This window comes from Larimichthys crocea, unplaced genomic scaffold (genome assembly GCF_000972845.2).
Source record: "Larimichthys crocea isolate SSNF unplaced genomic scaffold, L_crocea_2.0 scaffold107, whole genome shotgun sequence".
Classification (NCBI taxonomy): Eukaryota; Metazoa; Chordata; class Actinopteri; family Sciaenidae; genus Larimichthys; species Larimichthys crocea.
This window is the reverse complement of record NW_020851475.1, coordinates 234,459-249,003: the sequence shown is the minus strand read 5'-3', so window position 1 is coordinate 249,003 and position 14,545 is coordinate 234,459. Positions and strand designations below refer to the sequence as shown.

The following is a 14,545-nucleotide window of genomic DNA, read 5'->3' as shown; positions in this document are numbered from 1 at the left end:
AAAAGACAGTTCACTCGTCTGGCCAACAGTATCAGACAGACCTGGGGAGGAATTCATCCTGAGCTCTTGAAGCTGACAGTGTCGACCCAGTTGTCCAAAACACACTTTGCAAGCTCAATGAGGGTGGTGGCTGTGAAGTATGAAGAGTAACTTCCACCAGCAAATCAGGATTTCGTAGAATGGTGGAGGTGGGATAACATCGGCGCAGCTCACAACCTAAAATTTGGTGGCTGTCGCTGTGGGAACTTCCAGCCAGGTGGCACAGAAATTAATCTTGCTGAGGAGAGGGAACTCACAGATGAGCGCCAAGCACTCCAGCAGGATAGTTACGTTGATGACATCCTCACATCCCACACTGACCATGATCGGCTAAAAGTCCCAACCCATGGAGGCTATCACTGCTCATGATGACTTTAGTGGCAAAGTAAATCTGCACATTCCAAGTGAGAAATAAGACTCTGATCTAAAGGGAAGGCAGCTTGTCTTCAGCTTGACGGCCTCCTTCACTGCTGGTGTCCACTAGTGGGTTCCTCGGTTGCCCCCACAACAGGCACTGACGTTCTTCTGACCACAACTCCTACCAGCCTCCTCAACGATTCATGTTTTGAACGTGGCCCACTCAGATTTTGCGTTGAAGACCTCGTGGACAGAGGCCTCTGCAGGGCATTCTGAGTTCACCCTCACCTGGTGCCTCTCACCCTGTGCAACTCTGGTAAAGGAGAGTCCAGCCCCTCTCCGGGACTTGTTCCAGAACCAGTGCCATGTGTAAAGGTGAGTCCAACTATATCTGGTTGGTATCGCTCCACCTCCCCCACCAGCGCAGTGATATTCCATGTTTTTTACTCTTCTTTAAAACTCCAGTTTGAATAACATTTATTGCCAACTGTTGTCTGTGTCACAGTTCAAAGTCAAACTATTTTTACAGCATGTTGTAAAGGACAGATAACACACCCTGACTCAAAGACTGAAAAGCATTCCCTCGTTCTCCAGCTCTCAGTCACAGTGAGCTACACAAGGTCAGAAGGAGCAGAGATCTGTTGTCTGTCAGAGCAGAGAGAAAGTTTCTGATCAGAGAAAGTTTCTGTTCAGAGAAAGTTTCTGTTTGGGAGAAATGGCGCAGAAAGGAGTTAATCTGGACCAGGAAAGCATCTCTTGTCCGATCTGTCTGGATCTACTGAAGGATCCGGTGACTACTTCCTGTGGACACAGCTACTGCATGAACTGTATCAAAAGCCACTGGGATGGAGAGGATGAGAAGAGAATCCACAGCTGCCCTCAGTGTAGGCAGACCTTCATACCGAGGCCTGTCCTGAAGAAAAACACCATGTTAGCAGCTTTAGTGGAGGAACTGAAGAAGACTGGACTCCAAGCTGCTCCTGCTGATCACTGCTATGCTGGACCTGAAGATGTGGCCTGTGATGTCTGCACTGGGAGAAAACTGAAAGCTCTGAAGTCCTGTCTGGTCTGTCTGGCCTCTTGCTGTGAGAAACACCTCCAGCCTCATCATGATGCAGCTCCATTAAAGAAACACAAGCTGGTGGAGCCCTCCAAGAAGCTCCAGGAGAACATCTGCTCTCGTCATGATGAGGTGATGAAGATGTTCTGCCGTACTGATCAGCAGTGTATCTGTTATCTCTGCTCTGTGGATGAACATAAAGGCCACGACACAGTCTCAGCTGCAGCAGAAAGGACTGAGAGGCAGAGAGAGCTCGAGGTGAGTCGACTAAACATCCAGCAGAGAATCCAGGACAGAGAGAAAGATGTGAAGGAGCTCCAACAGGAGGTGGAGGCTATCAATGGCTCTGCTGATAAAGCAGTGGAGGACAGTGAGAAGATCTTCACTGAGCTGATCCGTCTCATGGAGAAAAGAAGGTCTGATGTGAAGCAGCAGGTCAGATCCCAGCAGGAAACTGAAGTGAGTCGAGTCAAAGATCTTCAGGAGAAGCTGGAGCAGGAGATCACTGAGCTGAAGAGGAAAGACGCTGAGCTGGAGAAGCTCTCACACACAGAGGACCACAACCAGTTTCTACACAACTACCCCTCACTGTCACGACTCAGCCAATCTACAGACTCATCCAGCATCAATATCCGTCCTCTGAGGGACTTTGAGGATGTGACAGCTGCTGTGTCAGAGCTCAGAGATAAACTACAGGACGTTCTGAGGGACCAACGGACAAACATCTCACTGACAGACACTGAAGTCCATGTTTCACTGTCAGGACCAGAACCAGAGCCCAAGACCAGAGCTGAGTTCTTAAAATATTCACGTGAACTCACACTGGATCCAAACACAGCAAACACACAGCTGTTATTATCTGAGGGGAACAGAAAAGTGACATTAATGAGACAACCTCAGTCTTATTCTAGTCACCCAGACAGATTCACTTATTGGGATCAGGTCCTGAGTAGAGAGAGTCTGACTGGACGTTGTTACTGGGAGGTGGAGAGGAGAGGAGGAGTTGATGTAGCAGTCACATACAAGAATATCAGCAGAGCAGGGAGATCAGATGAATGTGGATTTGGATACAATGACAAATCTTGGAGGTTATATTGTGACACAAACAGTTATTACTTTTGTTACAACAAAGTCCAAACTCCCGTCTCAGGTCCTCGGTCCTCCAGAGTTGGAGTGTACCTGGATCACAGTGCAGGTATTCTGTCCTTCTACAGCGTCTCTGAAACCATGACTCTCCTCCACAGAGTCCAGACCACGTTCACTCAGCCTCTCTATGCTGGACTTTGGATTAATTCTGGATCCTCTGCTGAGTTGTGTGAAGTCAAATAGACAGAAGTCATTGAAGGGTTAAATTCTGTGTTTCATGTCTTCAGCTTGTTTTGTCTTGTTTTGTTTGCTGTTTCTACTTACAGATTTAAACTTACAGAACATTTTAAATGTTCAAGTAAAGTACCTGAATACTTCCTCCATGAATGTTTGTTTGTAAAGTAAAAACTGATCATGGATCACAAATCAATATTCACAATATTCACATGTCACATGTTCATGTCAGCTCAGGTACAGGTCAGCTGACACGTGGCTGTCTGCCTGTTGGTGACAGTCATGTGACCGCACTCTGTCAAGTTACCACATGACGTCAAACACACAAGGAAATGTGGATATTTCTTTCAAAATAAAAGTATAACATTGTTTTTTTCCCTTTATTTTCTAATGCATAGTCGCTTTTACTAATCATACATTGTTTAAAGATATCCACATGTGTGTGTTTGTCATTTATATGTTGACTCTTTGCGTGTGATTATTTTAATCATGTGTCAACATTAATAAAGGTTTTTAAACTTCGTCCTCGTTTTTGTAAAGTGTCGTTTTTTCATCTGATTCATTATCTTGACATCTCAAATTAATTATGTTTTTATCTCAAGAACACAAAGTTTCGTTATCTCAGGAAAACATTTGTCATTCCGATACAATGACATTAAAAACTAAAATAAATAAAATGTATAAATGTATGAACACTCAGGGCTTCCATAATATAGATATACAAATATATATATATTTGACAAACTAATCTTTTTGTTATTAATTTGGGTGAATGTGCTTCAACATGCTGAAATTTAAATAGCAGCTTCTGACTTTTATTTTGAAGCCTAACCGGAAGCCGCGTGTCACAGTTTGTTGACATTGACGTCGTGTGCTGCTAAGCTAAGCTAGGCTAGCAGCCTGTCGGATGGCAGGAGAGGAGAGTTTGACAGGCTAGTTTCACCTCCTCCTCCTCCTCCTCCTCCTCCTCCTCATATGGCAACAGTGTCGGTGAAATGTCCGGTTGTGTGGCTGATCTTGTGGCTCTGCGTCCGGCTGTCCGAGACCGAAAACACCCGGTAAGAAGTCCCGACATCCGGCTTCCTGTTTTCAGGCTAGCCGCTAATGCTAGCCGCTAATGCTAGCCGCTGATGTTAGCCGCTAATGTTAGCCGCTAATGTTAGCCGCTAATGTTAGCCGCTAACCCCCAGACCAGTGACAGTTAGCAGTTAGCAGTTAGCTGTTAGCAGTTAGCTGTTAGCAGTTAGCTGTTAGCAGTTAGCTGGCTCGGGTTAAAGTACAGCGGTACGATGCTAACACGATGCTAACATGATGCTAACACGATGCTAACTGCAGTTAGCGATGTTTACAAAGTTCACAAAGTGACCGAAACTGCAGTTAGCGATGTTTACAAAGTTCACAAAGTGACCGACTGGCCTCAAACACACCACGCGTGCCTAAACATTTAAATAACATTAAAACAACGTTAATTAGCAGCAGCTGTGTTTCATGGTTTCTAGCAGCTGTTAGCATGTTAGCATGGTTGAGTGTGGGAATGTTGCTGCAGTAGCGCACTTTGGCCGCAAGGTGTCGCTGTTTGACGCCACATCCTCTCATCACCGTGGCAGCAGGTTTCCCATTCATTTCCAAAATTCCCGTGTAGTTTTCCTATTTGGAATATTCCCATGGAAAGTTTATGGACAGTTTCCGGGAAATTTACCCCTTTGCAAGCCTATTTGTAAGTTTGAATTATTTTATTGAACAACATCATTCAGACCATGAGCTCAAATGTGTGGCAACTTTGAAAAGTCACACTTTAAAATGGAAAGTTTCCAACTTTTAAAAAATCCTGCTTTATTTAAAATGGAAAGTTTCCAACTTTGTAAATTCCCGCTTTATTCCCATTACTTTAAAATGGAAAATTTTTCAACTTTGAAAAATTCCTGCTTTATTTAAAATGGAAAGTTTCCAACTTTTAAAAATTCCTGCTTTATTTAAAATGGAAAGTTTCCAACTTTGTAAATTCCCGCTTTATTCCCATTGTTTAAAATGGAAGGTTTCCAACTTTGAAAAAATCCTGCTTTATTTAAAATGGAAAGTTTCCAACTTTGTAAATTCCCGCTTTATTCCCATTAATTTAAAATGGAAAGTTTCCAACTTTGAAAATTCCCACTTTATTCCCATTATTTTAAAAAGGAAAGTTTCCAACTTTGAAAAATTCCCGGCAATTTTGCAACCCTACTGCTAACTAGTAGTTCGTGTTACAAGAGAAGCGTCTGGAGTTTGACGCTTCGTTGAGTCGACCAATCAGAGGGCAGCGTTAATCCAGATCAACACATTTGTTGATCAGTAACGTTTCTCTACTGAACATCAGGACACTTTCAAAGCCGTGTAGCAGTGCTCAGGTCACAGAGAAGCTTCGTGGAGCCTGGATTTATCTGTCAACACTCAAAACATATTTTTCCGCCCGGAGGATTCAAGGAAAGTTATTTTGTTTCAGCTCTTTGAGAGTTGAGTGAAAGTTTTCCTTTCATCGTGTTGGAAAAGTTTGACGTAAACTTCCTCAGTTTGACACACAAAGGTTTCCTTCTCTCTTTCGACGTCTTCTGGTTGGTGCCACCTACTGCTTATCTCACCAACCAACAATAACCAATAAAACCAATATTCTCAGAATGTTTGTGGACGGAAACAAGCGTTCGTTTGTTATAGTTTATGAACTGGCGAAGTTGACGTTGACGGGAACGTTGGGAACGCGTGGCGTAACCCGTGATCGTCATGACGTGTTCTATTAAAATCCAAACCTGTTGGACGTTGTGTCTCCTCGTAGAGTCTCTATGGACGATGACGTCCTGCTGCCGTACACTGATGGTCACGGCCCCTCCCACTCTCACCGCCACGTCAGGGATTGTCAGCCCATCATTCACGGCAACACCACCCACGAGCACTGGGCTGCCAGTAAACACGGCGGGCTGCCGGTGGCCGAGTCCACGGTGTTCATATCGAGCCAGGGAAGCTCCAGATGGGTTTACGGTCAGTAAGGCTGGTGTTTTTGTTCTGATTCTGACGAAGCAGGATCTATTTCGTCTCATCTCTTCGCCCCCTTTGCTCGCAGGTCACATGACGGTGGTCCACGACCCGCTGAGGACGGTGTCAGTGTTGGAGCCGGGTGGGCCGGGCGGCTGCGGGATGAATCAGAGGGCCACCGTGGTGGAAACGGCCGAGGCTGCCGGGTGTCTGTACGCCCAAAACGCCGGCTTCTTCAACACAAAAACCGACCAGTGTCTGGGCAACGTGGTGAGCGACGGCAGGATGGTGCAGGACAGCGGCGGCGTGCAGAACGCCCAGTTTGGAATCAGGCGGGACGGCACACTCGTGTTCGGGTAAGAGGTCCAACTAGTAACAGTGACACTGAGACCAACTCCAACCAAACTACGCCCATCTGCAGCGATGGATTCAATGAAGTGACCCACGGGTCATCACACATCTCTAGCTAACAGCAGCTATCAAACTGAGCTAACAGCAGCTATCAAACTGAGCTAACAGCAGCTATCAAACTGAGCTAACAGCAGCTATCAAACTGAGCTAACAGCAGCTAACAAACTGAGCTAACAGCAGCTAACAAACTGACAGCTTTTATTTTGATAAGGCACAGGCCGCCATTCTTCACGAGAGTTATCAGAAACGTTTTGCATGAACACAAACTGCTTCCAGTCGCCTCGCCGCTCGCCCGTCCTGTTTGTGCAGACCAGAAACTTTTGACCCAGATTAATGAACGACTCAAAAACCATCCACAGACGATGAGTTCATGTCAACACGACAAGAATCTTGTTTTAACTTCCCCAAACGTTCAAAATAAGCTGCTGATGGTTGATTCCTGGAATCGTCTCCGAGGATAGAGCTGGATATTTATACTGCTGCTGCGAGGTCAAGCTTTCACCCACCACGCAAACAATCTGTAAACCACGAAAAGTCAATTTAACTGGCTTGATACCTGGAAGTCCTCCGTGATGTAACAGTGTGTGTGGGTCAAACACAGCAGGGAGCTCAAGGCTGACAAGTGTGTCATTAGTTTTGTGACCCGATGATGGCGCTAAACATCAGACTGAGTCACGATGCTCCCGTGAACCCGGGCGAAGTGCTCCGTTAATGATGTCCCAACTTTCCTCCAGGTATCTGTCAGAGGACGACGTCTCATCAAACCAGACCAACCCATTCGTCCAGCTGGTCAGCGGTGTCGTGTGGCTGCTGAGGAACGGCGAGGTTTACATCAACGAGAGCCTGGCGGCCGAGTGTAACAAGACACAGGAGACAGGTACGTCCATCCGTCCACAGGTGAAACCAGCTCCCTGTCAGGCGGAAGGATTTAGTCTGCTAGTTTTCTGGCTAATCAAACGCCAGAGGAGCCGGTGTGATGGTCATGTCTTAGCTGGATGTACGCTAAAGCCACTACCTCACACAGCTAACAAACTGAGCTAACAGCAGCTAACAAACTGAGCTAACAGCAGCTAACAAACTGAGCTAACAGTAGCTAACAGCAGCTAACAAACTGAGCTAACAGCAGCTAAAGTAACAGAAACTGGACGAGCTTCAGTTCGCCATATCATCTCTGACCTGACGTGACTCACATCATGCCACCGAAACACAACACAGCAATGTTTGATTAACGCACACACCCACGTGTCATAAAATAAATAAGGATGAGTTTCTTTGTTTACATACCATTGAAACACGACCTCAGCTTTGCTCTCTGAACTAACATGAGCTAACAGCAGCTAACAGCAGCTAATAGACTGAGCTAACATGAGCTAACATGAGCTAACATGAGCTAACAGCAGCTAAAGCTGTCAGCAGTTTACTTCACTGTCCATCATAAACTCTGTAAATCACAGAGAGTTGAGGCGGAGCAGCCGGAGGACATCAGAGGGAAAACCAGAAAACATTTCCTCCATAAAATATGATCCAGTTTCACCAGAATCAGTGAAATAGTTGGTGTGTGTGTGTGTGTGTGTGTGTATTTAAATGCGTTACAGGACATTTTCGCAAGTTTGTGGACGTGGTGTCGGCCAGGACGGCGGTGGGTCACGACGCTGATGGCAAACTGATCCTGTTTCACATCGATGGACAGACCGAAAGACGAGGGTAAGAGCTGGAGCACGTCTGACCTGCTCGCCTCTGAACATCTGTTTATTTTTTATACTGAGGGTGAATTTATATACAACTCACCTGTTCACGTTATATTAAAGCTTAAAGTTATGCAGGGTTAAGAGCCTGGACGCTTTGATTGACAGGTGGGTGTGGTTACAGGTGACTTTACAGGTGTCATTTGGCCCGCTCAGGTCCACAGATGATCTGCGACTTTGCTGATATTCAGAGGCAAGACCGCCAACATGAGCCACACTGAGCTTCAGGAACCTGCGATATATATCGATGCATTAAGTCCCGTTAAAATCCCGCAGCTCCACCTCCTCTCCACTCACAAGATGTCACCAAAATCACACTGTCCCTTTAAAATCTTTCGTGTATCATATCGTGACATTAGTGTATCGCCCTGCTGAGTGTGGCGTACACATGTTTGAACTCTTTTTAATAACGCATCCTGCCGCAGTCCAAGAAGAAAGTAACTCTTTCTGTCCTGGATCATCACAAAGTCAATCCAGTCACCAACTTTTGGTTTCAGCCTCTGAACTGTTGAACACGAAACAAACATCCAACCTGAGACGTGACGCTCTGTGACAACATGCAGGACCTTCAGTTGAAATGTTACCTGTGAGACTTCCTGTAAAACTGGTGGAGAACCTGACGAGGTTCGTCCAACAAAAACCGTCTCCGTGAAGCTGAAGCTCGAATTATTTTTACAGTCAGTCAGTCTGAGTGAAGTGAACGTTGCAGTTTGGCACGTACGCGTCAGAGAGGCTGAAATCTGATCATCATCTGAGCTGACAAAGAATCCAGCGTGAACCCGTCGGTCTGCTGCTGATGTTACACTTCATGTTAAAACACGAGACCACAGAGTTATTTAATAAGTCAGAAGATACTGAAGATGAAGATGGGTCGTTGTCTCCATGGTGACGGCATGTAAACACGCGTACGAGCGCATCAACAACGTCTCGTTTGTTTGTTGAATTTCCTGTTTGACAGAGCGGACGTTAAACCGAAGACACGATCACGGCCAAGCCGGTCCAGTGAGTTTTCAAAATAAAACACCCAGGAGGAGCAGAGGATCCAGTGAGTTTTCAAAATAAAACACCCAGGAGGAGCAAAGAATCCAGTGAGTTTTCAAAATAAAACACCCAGGAGGAGCGGAGGATCCAGTCAGTTTTCAAAATAAAACACCCAGGAGGAGCAGAGAATCCAGTCAGTTTTCAAAATAAAACACCCAGGAGGAGCAGAGGATCCAGTCAGTTTTCAAAATAAAACATCCAGGAGGAGCAGAGAATCCAGTCAGTTTTCAAAATAAAACACCCAGGAGGAGCAGGGAAGCTTGACCTGCTGCCGTGACCTGACCTGGATAAGCAGAAGAAAATGGACAGGTGGACAAAAGAGGGTCGATTTAACGACATCACCTGACGTAGAACAACGTGATTTAAATTTGTTATTTCATGGTCACATGACGTAGCTGTAACAGATAACGACAGATGGACCTGATGGTTAACGTGATGAAGGTTCATGCTCAGATCTCTGCACCGATCGATGGCATTGATCTGACCTCCACCCTCGGTCGAGCCCCACAGGTTGATGTCTGTCTGAACATGTCCGCCGCCCTCCGTCTGTCTCTGCTCAATAAAACGTGTTAAAGTCAAACAACAACAACAACGACAGCTCACACCTGTGCACATGTGGCGCCTGATTGGTCCGTCACACACAGGAAACGCTGATCTGAAGTTAAAATTCTCCAACATGTTTAAATTATTATGATAAAGCAGCAAAGAGCAAAACAACGAGCAGGAGAACAAATACTCGATTACAAGTAAAAGCACAAAAGTATTTAAATAACAGAATACTTATCATGTCGCTGAAAGATGAACGTACGCATCGCGTTAAAGCTGCAGCTGATAAATATTGTAATATTTTTTATATTGATCTGAAAGTTTGAAGAAATACTAAAGTAAAGTTTAAAGAGTCAGAAATGTGTGATAGAATATTCATAACCTTTTTAATTAGTGTATAAACACCTGAAAATAATGAATTATTCATAAAAACATGGAGAAAATTTATTTTCTCTGTATGATTTATTATTTATCCAGAGTTCACATTTATGATGTAAATTAGTGAATTTTAATGAGTTGATGGCTCATTTGCATATTTAAATATCGCCTTGTCTTACTGTCGGAGGTGTCGTCCTCTCTTGTTGCACAGCATGAGTCTCTGGGAGGTGGCTGACTTCCTGAAGAGCTACGGAGTCATCAACGCCATCAACCTGGATGGAGGCGGGTCCTCCACCTACGTGGCTGACGGCTCGTTGGCGAGCTACCCGTCTGATCACTGGTGAGCCATGAACAGAGGAGCCAACATGCACCCAGCCTCCTTCTTCTTCTTCTTCTGTCTCTCACTCGTCCGTGCTCCCCTCACAGTGATCTGGACGACAGGTGGCGCTGTGCTCGCCGTGTCTCCACCATCCTCTGCGTTCACCCGCGGCGCTGCCGGCCGACAAACTGCAGCGGACACGGAGACTGCGTGGACGGACGCTGTCGGTGCCACGAGGGCTGGCAGGGCGCCGCCTGCGACTCTCTGCTGTGTCAGCCGCCGGCCTGCGGAGCCCACGGAGTCTGCACCGCCCGTAAGTGTGGAGCAGGTGGAGAAGCAGACAGCTGCTCTTTGTGTCACGTGTTGAGTTTATTTACTCTGCAGGTGATGGACAACATGTGACACGTGACACCTTCAGTCCTTAAAGAAGCGTTCTGTTGTTATTAACCTCGTCAGAGCTCCACCTTCACGAGCTACGACCTGTTACTGCATCAGGAAACACACACACACACACACACACACAAACTGAGGAAATAATAAATACATAATTAATAACTCACTGTGAGATGTGGAACCTTTGTGTCTGTGTTCGTGTTCCTACTGCGCAACGATTGAAAATAAAGTAACTAAATTATAAAATTTAATTAAATAATTAAATAAATTATAAAAAAAATAAAACACGTTAAATGTGTAAATATATAGAAATAACAATAAAAAACAAAATAAATAAATTATGGTATAATAAAAACATTAAAATATATAAATAATAAAATAAATATAAATAGTGATAAGAATTAATAAAACATTAAGATATCTAAAAACAATAAATAGATTTATATTTATTTATTTTTTATAAAATATTCCATTCTGTGTGTTGTGTACTTTAACTTTTGGTACTTTAAGTATATTTCCATGCCAGTACTCGAGTACTCTGCCTCTCCTGTAGTGTTACGTTGTTTCACGTCCGTCTCCTCGTTGTTGCAGGTGGTTGTGCTTGTGATGCTGGATGGAGAGGAGAGAGCTGTAACCAAGGTAACCGAGAACCACACACACACACACACACACACACACACTCACGCCACCCGTCCGTCACTCATCAGAGTTTGACTCACTGTCTCATTGTGAGACGCTCCTCTGGCACCGAGAGTTACCATGGTTACGGGGACGCCCTGAAGCTGTAACGATGCTCAGTGCGATGCTCACACTTCTTCTTCTTCTTCTTCTTCTTCGTACTTTAAAGAGTGCCTCCCTGGTTTCTACGGCGACGGCTGCAATCGAACCTGCGCCTGCGTCAACGGCGCTTCGTGCGACCCCGTCCACGGACGCTGTGCCTGCCCCCCTGGTTTCCACGGCGACACGTGCGAACGCGGTACAGTGACACGTCACACTACGCAACACGCAGTCGGTGACACACAGTGTTGGAATTTAATGTGTGTGTGTGTGTGTGTGTGTGTGTGTGTGTCAGTGTGTCCTCTGGGTTTCTTCGGCCCGTCCTGCACTCAGGAGTGTCGCTGTGACGACCAGTGTCCATGTGACCCGCAGACAGGAAGCTGTAACGCCACGCTGCGAGGAGAGAGCAACGACACGTTACACAGAGGTACACACACACACACACACACACACACACTGCTGAAGTGTGTGTGGTTTCATCATTTCTCTCTGAGTCTGTTTTTCTGTCTCCCTGTGTCCTCTGTTTGTTTTTAAAGGAGTTGTATGAATAAAGTTATTCTAAGATCACTCTCTCCGTCAGCTCCTCCGTCTTGTTGTGGAGAGCGCTCTCGTCTCCGTCAGCTCACTTTAATCCTCATTCACTTCTTCAGCTCAGCAGCTGACGGTGTTGAGCTCTCTCTCCGCCTCCTTCAGTGAAAATCATTTATCATATTCATAATCACATAATCTGCAGAGCTGGATGCGAGGTGGAACTCTAAACCGTTAGCCGCTGTGGTTATCAACCCCCTGTAGCTCCTGACGTAGCTCCTGACGTAGCTCCTGACGTAGCTCCTGACGTGTTTGTAGTTCAGATCTCTGTCATCACAAACTTGGACGTCTCTCGTCCTTTTTCAAACAGCTGCAGATAAGTTTTGATCTTGTGTTGATGATTTTTAATATTTAAATCAGGAGAACTAGTTTCTAAGACTGAGATGTAACAGCGATGATCAGCTCTTCTCCTTCTTCCTCCACAGCTGGACGCTGTCTCGCCACACAGATGTTTACATCATGGAGACGAGAAGCAGCCGACAGAGAGCAGCCTCACCTGACAGAGTGAGTGTCACCTTTAACGGACCTTTGACCTTTGACCTCTTCAAAAACGGTCCGTTTTCTCATGTTGGGGCGTTTGAGCTCGAGGTCAGCCAGCCTCGTGTTGAACGCTGGTTCCTGAAGTTAAAGCAGCGAGTCTTTATAAAATCAGAGAGCTTCACAAACGACACTTAACGAGGGACAGTCCGCTCCGATTGACGGAGGTCCGGACCTGGTTCGTTTGCCTCCACATGCAAGTGAGCAATTGTTAGTGGTTGCCATGGTTTCACAGATGGAGGAAAGTTTTAACCCTCACATGACCAGAAGAGGCAGCAGAGGGCCACAGACTTAAACCTGACAGAAGTGAGTCAGTCTCCATAAGTCCCCATGTCCAAATGTCCAACTTCACAGCAGAAATAAACATGTTTACAGCCTGGTACAAAAAACAGTTTTGGTCTCTGTAGCTAATTTCCCCGTTCATGACAACTGTACTGAGGGTGAATTTATATACAACTCACCTGTTCACATTATATTAAGGCTTAAAGTTATGCAGGATTAAGAGCGTGCACGCTTTGATTGACAGGTGGGCGTGGTCACAGGTAGCTTGTTTGAGCAACCAGGCGTCATTCAGCCGCCTCAGGTCCGTGATGATCCACGACTGAGCTGATATTCAGAGGCAGGACGAGAATAAATCAAGTTTTTCTAGAACTTCAGTGTTGAACCAAAAGTAATCTGTTGAATCTAAAGTAATCTGTTGAATCTAAAGTACTGTTGAATCTAAAGTAATCTGATAACTCTAACCCGGGCGTCTCTCCTCAGGCGTACGTGGCTGGCGATCACCTTCACTCTGGCCTCGCTGCTGTCGGTCAGCCTGCTGGTTCACCTCGCTCAGGCGTGTTGCGGCTCGGCGGCGGCTCGCCTCCCCAAACGGCGGGACTACTCCTACGTCCCGCTGAACGACATCAAAAGAGCCGGAGCGGGCACCGGGAGATCCGAAAAAGGTGGATTTGGACCGGATGACCTGGACTCTGAGGAGGAAATCTGGACTCCGTCACACTCGGGGAGGTCGTAGCGGTCAGGAGGACGACGAGGAGCGAGGACGCTCTGCGATTGCACAAAGAGAAACAGCTGAGTCCGGAGGGACGGACTCGGACTGAATGATTCCCATCAGCTGTCCTGTCTTCTTCCTGCTGGTCAGACATTTGCTTTGCGTTTACAGGTCAGAGGTCGAAGCGTTACTGTCGGGACGAGGCTGGTTCGCTTTTAAACCGAGGTTAATCACCATGGTAACTACGCTGCACAGCTAAACAGCTCCAGGTGTGTTTAACCTCGACTAGCGACCAATCAGAGCCCGGAAATCATCCTGCGGGGTCCTCGTGTGGACAAACGGAGCGAGTTTCAAAAAAAGATGAATCGGCTGTCAGCGATTTAATTTAATCGATTTCTTTCGTCCTCAAAATATTTTCGGACCAAACAGCTGATCGATGATTGGAGGAAATCATCAGATTGATCCTAAATCAAAATAAAGTTCAGCTGCAGTGTTGAAGACGAGTAGAGACATTTTTAATAAATGAGTCCGAGAAACCGTCAGACGGATTAATCAGCGTCGTTATTGGCAGCTACAGATTAATTATTGAAGTTTCTTTCAGATAATCAGACTCGGTTAAACTTTGTAAAGACGCCGAATCACGACGATTCAACCTTCGTATGACTTTCAGTCCGGCTGACTCCACGTCACGCTGCCGGCTGCTTTTCAGCTTGTTGCCACGTAAACAGTCGAACTTTGAACTTTTTATCTCAGTTTCTTATCATCATGAGGGTTTTTAAGCATCTGAATGTAGAAGAAGCACAATTTTCTCGATCTTCATCGTTCTCTGTGGAGACGTGCCAACTTTGTATCACGCCAACATTTCCTGCTGTTGACTGACGTGTCACTGACGGCTTCTCTGTGCCTGTTTTTAATCAATAAAGTTCAAAACCAGCCGTCTGAAACACGAACCTGTCTCTGATTTCTCTCAGCTCCACTCCAAGAACTTTACAGGTCCACTCACTGTTCTCTTCCAGAACTTTCAACCACACGTTGCTCCA

At 45.8% G+C, this 14,545-nt stretch overlaps 2 protein-coding genes across 2 annotated transcripts; both read left to right on the top strand.

Moving 5' to 3' along the window:
* The first annotated feature begins 1,110 nt into the window (after positions 1-1,110).
* On the top strand, positions 1,111-2,853 carry LOC113744683 (tripartite motif-containing protein 16-like). The gene has a single exon (XM_027275374.1). The coding sequence runs from the start codon at positions 1,112-1,114 to the stop codon at positions 2,783-2,785; it is 1,674 nt and encodes a 557-aa protein (XP_027131175.1). The 5' UTR covers position 1,111; the 3' UTR covers positions 2,786-2,853.
* Positions 2,854-3,607: 754 nt separating this feature from the next.
* Positions 3,608-14,455, top strand: nagpa (N-acetylglucosamine-1-phosphodiester alpha-N-acetylglucosaminidase). Its single transcript, XM_027275373.1, has 12 exons — positions 3,608-3,834; positions 5,583-5,785; positions 5,868-6,135; positions 6,925-7,067; positions 7,786-7,894; positions 10,112-10,240; positions 10,327-10,532; positions 11,204-11,251; positions 11,460-11,588; positions 11,685-11,816; positions 12,403-12,481; positions 13,277-14,455. Exons 1-12 carry the CDS (start codon positions 3,752-3,754, stop codon positions 13,527-13,529), a joined length of 1,782 nt encoding a protein of 593 aa, XP_027131174.1. The 5' UTR covers positions 3,608-3,751; the 3' UTR covers positions 13,530-14,455.
* Positions 14,456-14,545: the final 90 nt, after the last annotated feature.